Below are 18,829 nucleotides of genomic sequence, written 5' to 3' on the forward strand. Positions count from 1 at the left end.
TAGCATGTGTCTGTCTCCATTATGACCCACCACAAAGATTATATGCAGTTTGTGCTAAGGGAGCATAAGAAGAAGGGACTCAGTGAAAAAAGACCACTGAACTAGTATACATCTAAAGAAATGAAGCTACCCAAATTCTTTCCTGTACACAGAAAGTAACTCCCAGAATAATGAATAAAATTCAAAATCTCAGTCCTTGATATGGCTTGTATGGATAAGTAAAACTTGTACAAATTTCCTAAAAATATTTAACTTTTGGGTCTTTATGATACCATATCTGTTTGATGGATAACCTATAATTTCTGGCAAGTATTAAAAATGGAATGAATGTAGTATAATGAAAATCACACAAGCTTCATCTTTGTAACTGTTCAAGAAAGTGCTCTAAAATCTGTATATGGGCTTAAAACAGATTCCCATCATGTCTAGAAAGGGAAATGTAGATCTGCTGTGAGTTAGGTTAGCAAGTGATTACAGAATTTTAGAGCTGGAAGGGACTCTGGAGAAAATTTAAATCCAAATAAAGGATTTACCTGGGGCTTCCCTGGTGGCTCAGATGGGAAAAAAAATCTACCTGCAATTCAGAAGACTCACGTTCAACCCCTGGGTTGGGAAGATCTGCTACAAATTAGGTTAGCAAATGATTACAGAATTTTAGAGCTGGAAGGGACCATGGAGAAAATTTAAATCCAAGTAAAGGATTTACTTAACACAGTTTACATTTTAACCTTTTCTTATTTATCATTTAATCTAGCTATCTCATATTTAACTAAAATACACGTATATATTTTGCAAGAACATAGCTAATATTCACATATTCATAGCTAAAAACGTGTAAGAATTTAATTCTAAAGCAGAGAATTTAATCCTAAAGCCTAGGGGGCATATGATCTGCAGTGATGTCTTATTTGTAATATATTTAGCTTTCCTATTCTTTTTAAATTGCCTTTGGACGCTTTTAGGCAAGACATGTTTGCACCCTCTAGTATCAGTGACTGCCCTTCTTCACTCATTTGGTATTGTATTTGGCCAGAACGACACATACTCAATCCCTATAGGCACTGGAACTGGAATTTATAGCCCCGTTTTAAATGATTTTAGTTAAAATGAGGGAAAAAAAAATTTTTTTTTAATTCCTGTATTTCTTTTAAGGCTCCATTGTCTCACTCTGAATTTCACTTTCAGAATTAAATCTGTCAATATTACTTATTATATATAGGAATACTGTAACACTGTTATCACATTTACACCATGGACAGAACTAATCAGTGAAGAAAGTGCTGAATAAAGTAAAGTGAGGACAAGAAGCAGCTTCCATCTGGGGCAAATAACATCTACTTTGTCAGTAGCATTGCATTATTTAGGGATGTGCTTTACTTAATGACTCTACTCAGTTGTTGGGTGATAACCAAACTGGTTAAAGCCTGAATTCCTGTGCTCTCTATGGAATAACATAAGTAATTTTATAGTTGCTAATGTATTAAAAGCAATCCAAACAAAAGAAAATGACTCATCTAACGCTTAAGCATATGCAAACACAACTGAAGCCAAATAGTAATACTTCATGTACTGTGAATAAATATATTAATTTTTTAAAAATATAATTATCTAATCAGAGCTTTAGGTAATCCGTTCAGGCCACAATGCCTTCTAACTGCTTTACAAATAACTAAATTACACAACAGTTTTTCCCAAGAGGATTCACTGGTAATATTAGAAAATTTTAGTGTGACTTCCAGTAATTTGCTTATGGAATGAATTTAACCTTTAAGGAGGTGATGGGCAGACTGGGTCTGTAACAAGGGCAAATATTACATGAATATAATATTTGTCAAGTGAGGTCACTTTCTTTTAAACACCTTTCCTGACCTCCCCAGGCAGTCTGTCACTTGCTCCTCTGTATTATAATCTCTGTACCTTGTAACTATCTCATCTTTCAGTTCCAAGTAGACTGTGACCTCCCAGAGGACAGTGGAAGGTCCTTATGTCACATTTATATCACGTAGCACAGCCCTGGCTTATTAGAAAACAAAACACTTTTCCCCTCATTATCACTCATTTTTGCCACACTAGAATAGTTGGTGGCTCTAGTTACTGCCAAAACCTAAAACCATCATTTCACATGCATAGTACTTTCTTATTTTCCGTCTCTGATCATACACCCTCCCTTCAATTTCTACTTGTCTGTTTTATCCTAGTTTGCTTTTAAAAGTGTCTTTTTCCCACTAGAAGAGTTAGGAGCCACCCTCCTCTCCCTGATTTTAATGACTTCTAGCGTTAACAGCCTTTGCATACAGAATCCAGTCTGAGGAAAAGGAACCAAATAGAGGAAAAATAAAACTCTTCAAAACACACACTACCTTCCACTGCTCTTTTGAAGAATACTTTACAGCTTCCACAAGTCAAGACCCCATAATGACATCCTGAAGCTTCATCAGAGCAGACTAGGCAGAGTTTGGGAGGTGGTCCCGTAGCTGCTGAGGAACTGGATGGAGGAGAGCTTACGTCTGGTCTCATTCCAGGGCTAGAGAAGGAGAAAGTTGTGTTAGGATTTAATTATCATGACTGTCAGGGAAGTATCAAAATACAGTTCTCTTACCTTTTCACTCCACAGTAAACATGTTCACACTGAACGTATGTATTTCAAATACTGGCAAGCATTAAAAAAATCCTACCTAGACGTAGTCAAAAAATGTTTTATTCTTCTTCTACACTCAAGAGTGAGGTCATTTATTTTTAAGTATCCCTTAAAAGTTCCCTGGAGGTCTAGTGGTTAGCATTTGGCATTTTCATTTCCACAATCCCAGGTTCAATCCCTGGTCAAAACTGAAATCCCACAAGTCATGCAGCATGGCAAAAAAACAAAACAAAACAAAACAAAACAAAAAAACATCCTTTAAGAAGAATGGTGAGATTGTGCTTTGCTTAGATATAATTTTTAGTTGCTTAGCATCTGTTTATAATCATCTTTAAAGGAATAATTGTGTAATTACCACCATGATCAAGAGATAAAGTAGTACCCATCTTCGTCCCAAAGATTCCACCTATATAAGAAATTTCTCTCTGCAGTATTCTTAATCTGCCTATTGTCTAAAAGAGATAATATTTAGGAATAAACTTTGATTGAGTGTTAGTTGTGTCTATATTAATACAACTAATAACATGATTAAATCTTAATTATAAACATGCTTAAACTAATTCACAGAACAAACTAACTTAAGAAATTGGGTTGTCAACATGGTTAGAAATTAAGTAACATCTTTTTGTTCTCTTTTAGGAATACAAGTTTAAAAAGTTAATTGTAAAATAATAATTTGTTACTTTAAGCAACTAGGCTGATAAACTCCAAGTTCAGTCACTCAGTCATGTCCGACTCTTTGCGACACCATGAATCGCAGCATGCCAGGTCTCCCTGTCCATCACCAACTCCTGGAGTTCACTCAAACTCATTTCCATAGAGTCAGTGATGCCATCCAGCCATCTCATCCTCTGCTGTCCCCTTCTCCTCCTGCCCTCAATCCCTCCCAGCCTCACAGTCTTTTCCAATGAGTCAACTCTTCGTATGAGGTGGCCAAAGTATTGGAGTTTCAGCTTTAGCATCAGTCCTTCCAAAGAACATCCAGGACTGATCTCCTTTAGAATGGACTGGCTGGATCTCCTTGCAGTCCAAGGGACTCACAAGGGTCTTCTCCAACACCACAGTTCAAAAGCATCAGTTCTTGGGTGCTCAGCTTTCCTCACAGTCCAACTCTCACATCCATACGTGACCACTGGAAAAATCATAGCCTTGACTAGACAGACCTTTATTGGCAAAGTAATGTCTCTGCTTTTTAATATGCTGTCTAGGTTGGTCATGATTTTCCTTCCAAGGAGTAAGCGTCTTTTAATTTCATGGCTGCGGTCACCATCTGCAGTGATTTTGGAGCCCAAAAAAATAGTCTGCCACTGTTTTCACTGTTTCCCCATCTATTTCCCATTGAAGTGATGGGACTAGATGCCAAAATATTAGTTTTTTGAATGTTGAGCTTTAAGCCAACTTTTTCACTCTCCACTTTCACTTTCATCAAGAGGCTTTTTAGTTCCTCTTCACTTTCTGCCATAAGGGTGGTATCATCTGCATATGTGAGGTTATTGATATTTCTCCCGGCAATCTGGATTCCAGCTTGGGCTTCTTCCAGCCCAGCGTTTTTCATGATGTACTCTGCATAGAAGTTAAATAAGCAGGGTGACAATATACAGCCTTGACGTACTCCTTTTCCTATTTGGAACCAGTCTGTTGTTCCATGTCCAGTTCTAACTGTTGTTTCCTGGCCTGCATACAGGTTTCTCAAGAGGCAGGTCAGCTGGTCTGGTATTCCCATCTCTTTCAGAATTTTCCACAGTTTATTGTGATCCACACAGTCAAAGGCTTTGGCATAGTCAATAAAGCAGAAATAGATATTTTTCTGAAACTCTCTTGCTTTTTCCATGATCCAGCGGATGTTGGCAATTTGATCTCTGGTTCCTCTGCCTTTTCTAAAACGAGCTTGAATATCTGGAAGTTCACGGTTCATGTATTGCTGAAGCCTGGCTTGGAGAATTTTGAGCATTACTTTACTAGTGTGTGAGATGAGTGCAGTTGTGCAGTAGTTTGAGCATTCCTTGGCATTGCCTTTCTTTGGCATTGCCTTTCTTTTCTAGTCCTGTGGCCATTGCTGAGTTTTCCAAATTTGCTGGCATATTGAGTGCAGCACTTTCACAGCATCATCTTTCAGGATTTGAAATAGCTCAACGAATTCCATCACCTCCACTAGCTTTGTTCGTAGTGATGCTTCCTAAGGCCCACTTGACTTCACATTCCAGGATGTCTGGCTCTAGGTGAGTGATCATACCATCGTGATTATCTGGGTCGTGAAGATCTTTTTTGTACAGTTCTTCTGTGTATTCTTGCCACGTCTTCTTAATATCTTCTGCTTCTGTTAGGTCCATACCGTTTTGGTCCTTTACTGAGCCCATCTTTACATGAAATGTTCCGTTGGTATCTCTAATTTTCTTGAAGAGATCTCTAGTCTTTCCCATTATGTTGTTTTCCTCTATTTCTCTGCACTGATCGCTGAGGAAGGCTTTCTTATCTCTCCTTGCTATTCTTTGGAACTCTGCATTCAGATGCTTATATTTTTCCTTTTCGCTTCGCTTCTTTTCACAGCTATTTGTAAGGTCTCCCCAGATAGCCTTTTTGCTTTTTCGCATTTCTTTTCCATGGGGATGGTCTTGATCCCTGTCTCCTGTACAGTGTTGTGAACCTCCGTCCATAGTTCATCAGGCACTCCATCTATCAGATCTAGGCCCTTAAATCTATTTCTCACTTCCACTGTATAATCATAAGGGATTCGATGTAGGTCATACCTGAATGGTCTAGTGGGGTTTCCCTACTTTCTTCAATTTAAGTCTGAATTTGGTAATAAGGAGTTCATGATCTGAGCCACAGTCAGCTCCTGGTCTTCTTGCTGACTGTATAGAGCTTCTCCATCTTTGGCTGCAAAGAATATAATCAGATTTCGGTGTTGACCAACTCCAAAGGTCCTCCTAAATTCTGTCGTCAAATAAAGCATACTGGACTTAGCCAACCCTATGTTTATCTAGAGGCTTAGTGAATAGAAAACATTCCTACCAGCCCAGCTCTGGGAATAGGCCCCAGGGTTTCATATTTTTCTCTCAGCATTGTTAAGGAGAATTTCTGGATGCTTCTGTATCACAAGGTATTGATCCCAGCTAGATTTGGGAGAATGGACTGAGTACATATTGAAAGCCTACATGGAGGAGAATCACCTGAAATAACTCTGCTGTAGGTGTGGCACAGAATTAATGAAAACTTGTGACTAAGGTAGTGGAGCTGCTGTGGGCCAGAGTTTTTCAGAGAAGTAGGAAGGTCTTGGAGTGAGTGAGCAGAGCAAGGTGTTAGGGAAGCAAAAACTTGTCTGGGTTTTGTTCTGAAGATGCTCCTACTCCAGTTCAGCCAATCTCTGTCACTTGACATCTATTTTTAGGGACCAAACAGTTGTTTGTATATTTAGTTTATGGAAAATAAGTGCAATATTTATTGATTTCAAATGTTAATTCTGTACTGTTTCCTCAGCCAGTTATATATACATATATATAGTGTGTATATATATATGTACATGATATATATATGCACACACTGCTGCTGCTGCTGCTGGTAAGTCGCTTCAGTCATGTCTGACCCTGTGCAACCCCATAGATGGCAGCCCGCCAGGCTCCCCTGTCCCTGGGATTCTCTAGGCAAGAATACTGGAATGGGTTGCCATTTCCTTCTCCAATGCATGAAAGTGAAAAACTCAAAGTGAAGTTGCTCAGTCATGTCCAACTCTTAGTGACCCCATGGACTGCAGCCTACCAGGCTCCTCCATCCATGGGATTTTCCAGGCAAGAGTACTGGAGTGGGGTGCCATTGCCTTCTCCCATGCACACACTAGTATATACTAAAAATGTTTTCACAGTACTTAGGTGTAGTATTTAATAGTTTTGAAACACTTTCATGAATACAGTCTCATCCATCCTCTCAACGACCCTGTGAAAAGGATGCCATCAGCTCTAGATGAGGTCACTCAGCTGTCAGAGGTTGATGATGGAGCCTGTTTGTGGTCAAACTGACATGTTTCAGATCTGAGTTCTACCATTTCAGAGCTTGTGTGACCTTGGGTAGGTATCTACTACCATGAGCCTCTCTTTTCTCAGGAGTACAGTGGAAGGATATCATCTGTGTCTGTGTGTCATGAAAATGAGAGAACACACTCCAAGTCTAGTGTACAATTCCTCCATCTAGCAGGCACTCGATAAATGCTCATTCTTTTTCAGGAAAACTGGAGATTTTATGAGAAAGCTTGGTGTAAGTATTATGTAAGTAGTATTAAGTCTAAAATCTAGGACAGTATTCCCAAATTATCCGTTATAATTAGAGCATATGCAGAGTACATTCAGGCCAGTCAACTGTGAGCTAGAGATGACAAAAAGGAAAGTTAAAACTCAATGAACAAATGGATTGGTCGAATTGCAACTAAGAATCTGCAACTTAAGTCAGGCTTTTGGCATCCCTTCAGGCAGTTATTCTAGGCTACATCAGGTAAGAATTGAGTGCATGGAAAGTTGCCAAGCATACCACAAACATCAGTGGAGAAAAACCAGTTTTTGTCACACAAATATGAGCACCAAGATGGCCTATAGTGAACACCACTGGGAGAAATGGGTGAACGCCAAAATGGTCTTCAATTGTAAACACAACCCTATGATACTGCTTTAAAAGACTAGGGTTCAAGAAAATGGTTAGAACTCAAAAGGAAAACCATATGAAATCACCATATTTTAATAAGGATACATGACAGAAATAAAAAGTACAACATAATAACAGTGTATATCACACTTATTCTGAATAGGAAAGCTAAAATGTCTTAGTCCTTGCTTAGTGTGTGTTTACAGCTGTGCCAAACATTCTGAAGATGCCAAGAGATTCCATTATGAACTGACTGTATCCAGAGTGCTTTAAGTGAGGAGCCAAGATAACAAAACCTGCTGTTTCAAATGAATATTTGAATGCTCTCTCCCACTCAGAATGAAGGGTATACTGGGCATTACTGTTCTTGAGGTCACTGAGATTACATTTGAGAGACACAAAGTAAGTATAAAGCAGGTTTTTCTATTGTCTTGCAGAAAAAAGCAGTTAACAAGAGGAGGACCATGGATGGATTATGGAAGTTCCTCACACACCTTGAAGAACAGGTAAAATGTGCAGGCAGATTACACCCTTTTACGCAGCAGATGATTCCTGACGTCGTATCATATATGGAAGTCGTCTCCTACATGACAATGTGTTACTGAGATGATAGTGGACTTAGAAACTTTGATCTAGGTAGGAGGAGCAGAATTACTTTGGGTGCTTTGGTGTCGAAGTAGTACTTCTGCAAGAGATAGAACTAGGATATAGAGACAAATAGCACTGTAACAGCTGTGTGACAGTGGCTAGCTGACTTAACCCCTGACTCTGTTCCCTTATTCGTACCATTTCAGGAATTTTTAGGTAGATTATATATTTGAACTATATTGGTACACACTTGATGATAATCAAACAGTATGTTTTTCCTTAGCACTTAGGCATTAACTCTTTTTTCCTCCTTCCCTCAACTCCTCTTTCCCTTCCGGAGGATCCCAAGGAATGAGAAGTGCTTTGAAGAGTGTTGCCTGTGAGCCAGGGGAGGGTTAAATTCTCCAGAAACTTCTCGATTGGGAGCAATTTTACTTTCCAAGAGACATTTGGTTAGTCTGGGGACATTTTTGGTTGTCACAACTTGGGATGTGCTACTGGCATTGTGAGAAGAGGCTAGGGTGCTGCTAAACCTCCCATACTGCACAGCAGACAGTCTTCCACGACAAAGAATTATCCAGCTTCAATGTCAGTAGTGCTGAGGATTAAGAAATCTTTGCTATAAATCTTTAAGCAACATATAAAGTGGAGAAAAAGAAAATTCACCAAGGACCAGAAACTTACTGTAAAACCTTCTAAACTATGTTTTAAAGTAGAGCAACTGCCCTACCGAGGCAGCTGCAAATATTCTTAGATTCAAGACAAGTCCAAAACGAGATTCAAAACAGACCTGAAGCCAGGGGACTATACAGGTCTAGGGATTAGCTAGAGTGAGTAATTTTATTTTTCCCTTTAGCTCTAGCACTAAGAGGTAGTTTTTACACATCACTGTTGCCTGCACTTTTCTTATCTTTGTTCATTAGGTAAAATGTAAATACTCAGCTGCACACACCAAGTGATTATATTTTCTGACTGCCCATTTATCCCTGCATTAGCTAAAGGATTACTGAGTTGTTTGATAATAAGCTATGGGATAGTTTTCAAATCAAATAGAAAAATACTCTGGGGGAAGGCTTTCACAGTATTTCTGTTAAATGGTTTTAGCAGAGTGCATTTTATCTTATTTAGCAAGCCAAAGAAAGACTAATTAATCTGCTTTTGCACTTGTTGACAGAAGTTTCTATTGGTTTTAACTTCAGGTGCATATTAAGACAGTTTCCTCCACCTTTGCATCATTTGTACTTACTCATCTTATGGAGGTGATTAGAGAACAAAGTCTGTACTGTAATGTTCAGGAGCATTTTCAGTAAAGGATGTGTGATGGAGGAGATGTCTTTTTTCAGATCTGAGACACCAATGGTGTGTCATTTAAGATCTCTGCACTCGGTTTCCTTGTCTGTAAAAATACAGGTGCTGAATCAAAAAACTCCAAAGTTGTTGTCCATATATCCTGAGGCAGGGGTAGGAAGTAGGGGAGAATACCCTTGGGTCTGTGAAAGGCTTCTTTTGACCTGAATATTTACTTACATGAAGAGAGAATATGTCACCTATCTATGCTTCTTTCTTAAACTCGTAACATGTTCTCTTGTGTTTTTCTTTAGAAGGATCAGTCCGCGGTTGAGTGATTATGCTGCACAACTTAGTTCCTAACAGAAGAAATATTGTTTCATGTTTTCAGTTCTGTTTGCTTAGGCTTGCACTGAGGGCCATGCGTGCCAAGGAGGAGTAATGATGTTCTAGTAACAGAACATTAAGACCAAGAGTAAGTAGTAAGAACTGCAAGGAAAAACTTTCTTCATTACATGGTTATTTGTCGAATGAAGACCTGATTTTGTTCTGAGGCTTTCTTGCTTCTTAAGAGCACACAAGGATAATAACTATGACTTGGTACATGCAGAATTATAAATGTGACGTCTTCAACTAAGTCACTAACAGGTTTGAGACAATGTTACACTCACTGCTTTCTTCATATGTGTGTGTGTATCTAGGGCTGAAAGCAGTGGCTGTGGAGTGCTTTTGAGCTTGGATCTTACTTTGATTAATTTTTTTAAATGTCCTTTCAAGACTTGTTTTTTTCTCATAAACCAATATATTTATAGTTTTACTTGGTTTTATTTTTAGGGAGTAGAGTGGTAATACCTTATCTTCCTACAGTGCTATTCAGTAGGTAACTTCAGAGTCAAGTCTTCCTGCTGGATGCTGCTGTTACTGTAATTATTGGTAATTCCATTGGAAGCTTGAATTTGGGCTTGTACCTACATCTTGTATTTTGTACCTTCACTTATTAGATTTTGGGAGTCCTGCTTGGTTTTAGTCATCTATGTCTACTTTGTAGATTTCACCAACTGTGGTCTATTTTAGGTTTGTACTTTGATTTAGAATGGCATTGATTGTATTTTATTTCATTTTACATAAGCTTGAAGTATATTATTTAATTTTTGGATTCTGAAATTTTGATTATTTCCTGAAATTTGTAATAGAGCGCTGTGAAATACTTGACAGAAACAAAAACGCTGTTCATTTCCACATCAACTACAATATTACTTTCTCAGAGTTGAATTCTTCTCACTATACTTAGTAACAGTACTTTGTTCCCAATTCCAGTCCCTTTAACGCATCCTGTTCATTACTCTCTATTACACTGTATCATGTATGTTTCCCTTTCTATCCACTCTGCCTCTGTCTTCATACATATCCTCCCTCACCCCCTGCCTTAACCATTGCAATGATTTACACTAAGTAGGCCTCCTGGCTCTGGCTGCTTTTCCTTCCTCTCTCCCACGATGCTAAAACTCAGTCTTTGCATCGTGGTTAAGTCTCCAAGGCTCTCCCATGTAAGCGGTACAAGCCCAATGTGGTCTTCAGTCTGGTTCCTCTTTCTTTCCTCATTATATGTCTTCCCTTTCCTCTACACAAACCATTCCCCTACACTGCCATGTAGCACTTTACACACGATACATTCTGATGTATTAATATTTTTCCGTCAACAATTCCTTTTAGTTAGGGTCCATGTCTAGGTCTCTTATATCACCAGCATCTTGTACTGTGTCCAGTATGTTATTGTATTTAGCTCATATATTACATCTTTATATGTTCTGCAGAAGAACTTGAGGCAACTCACATGTCAGATGTTTATGAGATTGCACCCAGAATACAGGTATCACCTCACTACTACTAGAAGCTGCTGTGCAAGCCCTTTCTTTAACCCCTTTAATCTTCTCCACAAACCTACGAAGTGGGTACTGTTTTCATGTTTTACTGGAGGCAAGTCAGCTTCTCTGCATGTTTCCTTATCTGTGACGCAGTAACTAACATAGACAGGATGCAAATGCCTGTCCCTCTGATACCGAAATCAGCATTCTTAACCAGTATTCCACCTCATGACTACCTGAGAATCTGAGGTAGAGCTACGTTTTCAAACTGAGGAATAAACTGCCTTCTGCTTTTAAGGGCTAAGGTGTGATGTCTCAGTGATGTACAGCAAAAGGATGCAAATGTCCTGTGCCTTCTTCCACACGTGATCTGCAAAAGATTTTTGCCCAGATAAGCCTTGCCAGAGCAGGTCAACAGGTAAAAACAACTGCCTTAGAACTGTATGAGAGTCTATGGATCATTTGAAAATTTAGTCAAACTAATGTTTATCTCATACTCTACAGCTTTAGCACAGTAACTCCTAAGATGTTTGTAAATGCAAACAAAAGGCAAAACAGCTGAGTCTATGAAAGAAGGAAAAAAACCTTTAACACCAACTTGAACTTGGTCTAAAGCCACATACTCCCTTGCTTTCTTCAATTCCTGGGGGCTCAGCTGGTAAAAATCCACCTGCAATGCGGGACACCTGGGTTCAATCCCTGGGTTGGGAAGATCCCTTGGAGAAGGGAATGGCTACTCACTCCAGTATTCTGGCCTGGAGAATTCAGTCCATGGGGTCACAAAGAGCTGGACATGCCTGAGGAACTTTCAACTTTCCTTAGTCAAAAAGCCAAGACCTGATTCTTCAATTGTTAGATTCTTGAATTAGTATGAGAACTTCCTTACTTCTATGTATTTTCCTCAGGTTTTGGTAATGATGCCCTCACTTCACACGCTAGTTCTTAAATACTTTAATTATTCCTTTAGATTGGTTTGATGTGTATCTAACATATGGTACGTACATCGCTAAACGTCCCTTTCTTCGTCTTCTAGGGACAGGTTTACTGATGTTCTTACCATATAGTAAATACTTGAATTATTCCTTTAAACTATTAGAGACAAGAAAGTAGTCTCTGCAGTGATATAACGATTACTTATTCCTCTCTTCCTTCCTCTTCTAAGGATGTTTGCAATGCATGCAGTTAGATGAAAAAGTTAAGACTACGAAGGTTTTCTGATAGGTGGAACAAAACACTTCCTTCATAGTCATAATAAAATTTGACACCCACTGATTTCTTAGTTCTACAAGCCAAGATCGACGGCTAGGTACTTTAACAAATGGATTTTATCAAATAATCCTTACTTCTAGTCCATTTTACAAGCCAGAATATAGGAATTAAGCCGTGTGCCTGCCCAAAGTTACATTAGCACAATCTGGAATTGAATTTGAATTCAGCACCATCTGATTCCAAAATCCATGTTCCTTACTCTCATCACTGTGTTATCTGGCAGGGACCTGCAGGGTAACATCTGTTCAGCTTGATAGAATTCTTAAAAGAGTGTAGGAGTCATCAGATACCAGAGTCTTGATAAAGGTAAATATAAAAATAATTTGTTTTTCCCTCTTCTGATTATGCTTGGTATCATACTGAAGTAGAAATTATCTATAATTAAAAGATATGAAACTATTCTGGTCACTTCTATTTTTCCTTCAGATTCTTATTATACTGACTGAAATCTTAAACTAGCATAGTAACTTCTATACTATTAAGACAATGTCACACTAGCCATTAAATACTGAGTTATAACATGGAGACCTTGTATCAAAAATACTGTTTTGCATACTCAAAATATCATTTTTGCCCTTAGAGAAGCTTTGTAGCAATTATGCGGCTACCATATTAGACCATAGAATTTTTTGAAATGCATTTAATTTTTCTAAAATATACTGCTCCACCAAAGTTTTCAGTTGGGAATATATAGTGATGTGACTAATTTCTGTATTCTTCTGAAAAATGCATAACACTTTAGCCTTAGTTAGAAAGGAGCTGTCTAGTCACACTAACAATTTTACAGATTGAAGATTTATGTCTGCTGACTACACAGGTCAACTGTTAGAGCCAAAAAACTGTAGTTATTTACTTTTAAAGTGCTGAGGTAGCAGAATTTTATATTCAACTGGATTATGTAACACTTGAAATACTCTATAATCCTCATCAATATCTGAAAGTAGATGTCACCAATCCCACCGTGTAGAGACAGAAAGTTAAAAACTCAGAAACTAAAACAGAGCTAGAGAACTATAGTACCCTTTTATACAAAATACACAGGAATCTGTATTTCTATACACTAACAATAAAAGATCAGAACAACAAATTTAAAGAAACAAAAAATAAAATTCCTAGGAATAAAACTACCTCAGGAAGCAAAAGACCTATACTCTGAAAACCATCAGATGCTGATAAAAGGAATGAGATGACACAAATGGAAAGATACACTGTGGTCTTAGATTGGAAGACTCAATATTGTCAAAAACAACTGTACCACCCGAGGCGATCTGCAGATTCAGTGCAATCTCTATCAAATTACCAATGGCATTTTTCATAGAACTAGAACCAAAAAATCTTAAAATCTGTATGGAGACACAAAAGATCCTGAGTAGCCAAGGCAATTTGAGAAAGAAAAAGAGAGCTGGAGGAATAGATGGTACAAAGGTTCAATCACCAAACCAGTATTGGCACAAAAAGAAATACAGATCATGGTACAGGACAGAAAACCCGCACATCTGTGTTCAGTTATCTATTATGACCAGAGAGGCAAGACTATACAATGGAGAAAGACAGTCTCTTCACTAATTAGTGTTTGGGCAATGGGACAGCTACATTAAAAAAAAAAAAAGAAAGAAAGAAAGAAACTAGAACATTCTCTAACAACATACAGAAAAATAAAGTCAAAATGGGTTAAAGACCTAAATGTAAGACTGGGTCCTATGAAGACTCTTAGAGGAAAACACAGGCAGAACAGTCTTCAGCATAAATCACAGTGATATCTTTTTTGATCATCTCTTAGAGTAATGGAAATAAAAACAAAAATAAATCAGACCTAATTAAACTGAAAAGCTTTTGCATAGCCGTAAACAAAATGAAAAGACCACTCAGAGGATGAAAGATAGTATTTGCAAGCAATGTGACTGACAAGGGATTAATCTCCAAAATTTAATAGCTCACGGGGCTTAATATTTTTAAAAAAATGGGTAGAAGACCTAAATAGGTATTTCCCAGAAGAAGACATACACATGGCCGAGGCACATGAAAAAGATACTCAACATTGCTATTGAATGGGAAATCCAAATCAAAACTTCACACTGTCAGAATGGCCATCAAAAAGTCTGCTAACAGTAAGTGCTGGAGAGGGAATGGAGAAAAGGGAACCCTCCTACACTGCTGGTGGAAATGTAAATTGGCACAGCCACTATGACAAATAGTATGGAATTTCTTTAGGAAGCTAACACTAGAGCTATCATAGGCTGCAGCAGTCCCCTGCTGGGCATATATCTGGAGAAGCAAAGGGCTCAAAAGGATACATGCAGCCCAATGTCCACTGCAGAGCTGCTTGCAACAGCTAAGGCACGAAAGCCACCCAAATGTCCACTGATGGATGAATGGATAAAGACGACGTGGAACACACCTCAGTCACTAAGAGAATGAATAATGTCATGTTCAGCAACTTGGATAGACCCAGAGATAATCATACTAAGTCAAGTCAGAGAAAGACAAACATCCTATGGTATTGCTTATAGTTGGAATCTTCTTAAGATACATATATGCTTATTTACAAACACTGTGGTACATATACACAATGGAGTATTACTCAGCCGTTAGAAAGAATACATTTGAATCAGTTCTGATGAGATGGATGAAACTGGAGCTGATTATACAGAGTGAAGTAAGCCAGAAAGAAAAACACCAATACAGTATACTAACACATATATATGGAATTTAGGAAGATGGCAATGACGACCCTGTATGCGAGACAGCAAAAGAGACACAGATGTGTATAACGGACTTTTGGACTCAGAGGGAGAGGGAGAGGGTGGCATGATTTGGGAGAATGGCATTGTAACATGTATACTATCATGTAAGAATCAAATCGCCAGTCTATGTCCGACGCAGGATACAGCATGCTTGGGGCTGGTGCACGGGGATGACCCAGAGAGATGTTATGGGGAGGGAGGTGGGAGGGGGGTTCATGTTTGGGAACGCATGTACACCCGTGGTGGATTCATGTCAATGTATGGCAAAACCAATACAGTATTGTAAAGTAAAATAAAGTAAAGATAAAAATTAAAAGAAAAATAGAAAATAAAATAATCATGAACTAGAAAAAAAAATGCTTATTTACAAACAGAAACAGACTCATGTAGTTAGAGAAGAAACTTACGGTTACAAGGAGTGGGGGTGGGGAAGGGTGTGGAGAAGGGATAGATCGGGAGTTTGGGATTGACATGTACATACTGTTATATTTAAAATATATAACCAACAAGGGCCTAGTGTACAGCACAGGGGAACTCTGCTCAATACTATGTAATAACCTAAATGTGAAAAGAATTTGAAATAGATACATATATAATAACTGAATCACTTTGGTGTACACATGAAATACAATGTTGTTAATCAACTACACTTCAATATAAAATAAAAAGTACTACTTCTGAGAGGCAAAGTAAAACTTGAATCTAAATTCTAATATAAAAAATTATTTCAATGTGTTTTCATTTATTTTAAAAGTCTACTGCTTTTTAGATTTTTTAGCACATATAGTATGTCCTTTTTAGCACATACAGTATAGATTAAATTTGTGCATTATAGTAATAATAGGATGTTATGAAACTAAGGCCAAGTGATGCCCAAAGTAATAGTTACCATCAATCTAGAATTATTAACTCCCACCCATACTCATTTCTTATCTATTTGCCATGCATTCTCCAGACATAGATTAAAAAGTCTGACTATATTTTGAAAACATATGTGAGCGGTTTTAAAATTCAGTACTTTCCTTAACTTTAGTAAGATCCTTTGGTAAATTACTGGAGAAGGGAAAGGCTACCCACTCCAGTATTCTGGCCTGGAGAATTCCATGGACTGTATAGTTCATGGAGTCGCAGAGCTGGGCACGACTGAGCGACTTTCACTTTGCCTTCACTTTGGTAAATTATAAAATTAAACATAATCAAAACATACTGAAAATATAATCTACTGTGGCACTGCATATAATGCATATGTACTGTGACTTCAGTGTTTGTCTATATACAGTTTTTTTCAGTAGAATTTTATAAATAACGTGATAAGCAACATTGGCTATCGTGTAGTTTCACTTTGCTGAATTTAGCAATAAAGAACAAGCAAGCTTTGATTTGTTTTCTGTAGATTATTGCAGTTCAGTTTAGAATGTTATAGAAGTAACTTCTGTTTCTTCTAAAATGGTGTCTGCTAACATTTTAGAGACCTTATGGGAATGGAAAAGAAACTTTGAAAGCAAGTGATGACATGATTTTTGCCTTACGTTTTGGGGATAATCCTAGGAGTATAAAAATTTCAAGGGCATGAGTGGCACTTTTTTGAGAAAAAATAAATGGTAGCTACTGTGGTAGGAATCTTGCAGTATGCAAGCTCTGAATTTGAGATGTAATTATGATTCAATAATTAATTCTTTTTGTAAAATAATTTGCAGAAGATTTAAAAACACAACCAACACCATATTCTCACAGAATTATCTTAAACATTTTAACACAACTTTGATCTTCACAGAAGCATTACAAAAACTGTTCTTTTAACTAACCCTTCCTTAAGAGAATATGAATAGTCAGCCCTCAGAGAGTGTTTTAAAATTGAGTTCTTATTTATGTAAGCAGCTAGTTCTGTATCCAGGAATCAGAATACCAGTGCAGATCTGACAACTCTGTTTGAAATTTTAATTTTTCTCACAGTGTCCAAAAAGAGTAATATGAAGGAAAGAATTTTATTTCTGAAATGTAGTAGAAGCCTGAAAAAAATGATAGTTATAGGATAAAGGATATAAGAGGCTCACACTTGGTTGCCACTGCAGTGGGTAGCTAAAAAATGACTGGCTGACTTCAAGTCTACTTGTGGACTTGAAGCTCTCATTTCAAATAGGAAAAAAAAAAAAAAAAAACTGGTTCTCTACCTGCTAGCATCAACAAATAAACATCCTGTGCAGTAGAGTGTTACATGCTAAGGCAGTTCTAGGTGTGGACTTGCCCCATGTTTCATTCATGTGGGAAAGGAAAACTGAATAAACTCCATGTAACTATGATCCCCACACCAGAAAAACTTGTTACGGTGTCCATTCACAAAAAGCCCAGACTATTTTTGCCTAGTTCGTTTCTTTATATCTAATCTATAATCTACCCCAAGGTTATTGCTTTAAACATTAACTTGCCAACTAAAGCTAAACTGGAAGATACTTTTTAAAACTGTGAAAATGATATTCAGTTAACAAATTTGGAAAACACTAGAAAGTTTAAATTAGAAAAAAGCCATCTTAAATTTTTGTTAGAGAAAACCCAGCAAATACTTCCATACAAATCCTTATTTATTTCGGAGATAACATTATAAATAGCTCAGATTTTATATGTGCGGCATGGTTCATTTGTTGCTAATTATTTAACATTTTTGAGGAAACATCCTATATGTCAATAGACATATTTCAATACATGGTTCTTTGACAGTTGCGAAGTTTAACTTAGCCATTCCCTCACTGTAATAGTGAAAAAAGAAAGAATGACCAATAAACACCACTGCATAAACCTTTGCAAACATCTTTGATTATATACTTAATTTAAATACTTTGAAGGGCAAGGAAAGACTGGATAATTATAGGGCTTTACACACGTGTTAAACTGCCTACCCTCCCTCATGCCAGGAAAGCAGGCACAGGCATGTCACCACATCGACTCCTAATAGAAAACAAATCCGGTTCACTGTCAAGTAACCATCCCTGCCGATTCCTCTACTAGGGTATTTGTCTTCTCTTGATTTAGAAGAGTGTCATTAAGTATTTAACACTTAGTCCAATGAGGATATATCTATAAAGCCCCAATTTTAAAACTGTTCAAGTCTGATAGTAAAGTTTATGATGATCAGATCCCATAATGTTGCTCACTTGATACTTCTTTTAGCCATATTATTATTTGAAGTGTCTGTGAGCTTGAAAATAAGAGGATCAGCCAGATAAAGTTCTGATTTGAAAGACAGTATTTTTAACACAAGCTTTTATTTCAGCTCCCTCTGGAGCCCAGTAAAATGAAAATAATATTTGTTTTAAAAGGCATAAACCTCTAAGAATAAAGACAAAAGAAATAATATTTTGTTATATCTAGGTTGGTGAAAAAGCCATTGCAGTTTCAGACCCTGAATTTTAAATCATTAAAACTAGACTCAAACACATTTTTATTAATCAAAATAGAAGCCATTACCATCAATACATTTTTGTCTAAGAGAAATACATTTGTTTATTCCTGTAGCATAAAAATCCATGCTTCAAGATTCAACGAACTCTTTGGACAGCATTTTCTGCCTCCTGCTGGTTGTAGAAGTGTTCTCCCTGCAAAAGGCTGCTGAGATGCTTGAAAAAGTGAGGTTGGCGAGAGGTCAGGAATATGGCACATAAGGCAAAACCTCCATAGCCCAATTCATTCAATTTTTGAAGCACTGGTTGTGCAATGTGTAGTTGGGTGTTGCTGTGGAAAAGAAATGAGCCCATTCTGTTAACCAGTGCTGGCTGCAGGCATTGTAGTTTTCAGTGCATCTTATCGATTTGCTG

At 37.5% G+C, this 18,829-nt stretch overlaps 1 protein-coding gene across 15 annotated transcripts in view; it reads right to left on the reverse strand.

Moving 5' to 3' along the window:
* NR3C1 (nuclear receptor subfamily 3 group C member 1) overlaps positions 1 to 18,829 on the reverse strand; it is a 119,454-nt gene that overhangs the window by 31,831 nt on the left and 68,794 nt on the right. For 8 of the 15 annotated variants that reach the window (XM_069592317.1, XM_069592314.1, XM_069592316.1 and 5 more), the window contains one exon: positions 2,361 to 2,524. In XM_069592317.1, the coding sequence (XP_069448418.1) occupies positions 2,361 to 2,524 (164 nt within the window). Of the gene's footprint in view, positions 1 to 2,357; positions 2,525 to 18,829 lie in introns of all 15 variants that reach the window. The other 7 variants (XM_069592310.1, XM_069592306.1, XM_069592308.1 and 4 more) reach the window with 1 other exon arrangement.

The sequence above is a fragment of the Ovis canadensis genome, chromosome 5, assembly GCF_042477335.2.
Source record: "Ovis canadensis isolate MfBH-ARS-UI-01 breed Bighorn chromosome 5, ARS-UI_OviCan_v2, whole genome shotgun sequence".
Classification (NCBI taxonomy): Eukaryota; Metazoa; Chordata; class Mammalia; order Artiodactyla; family Bovidae; genus Ovis; species Ovis canadensis.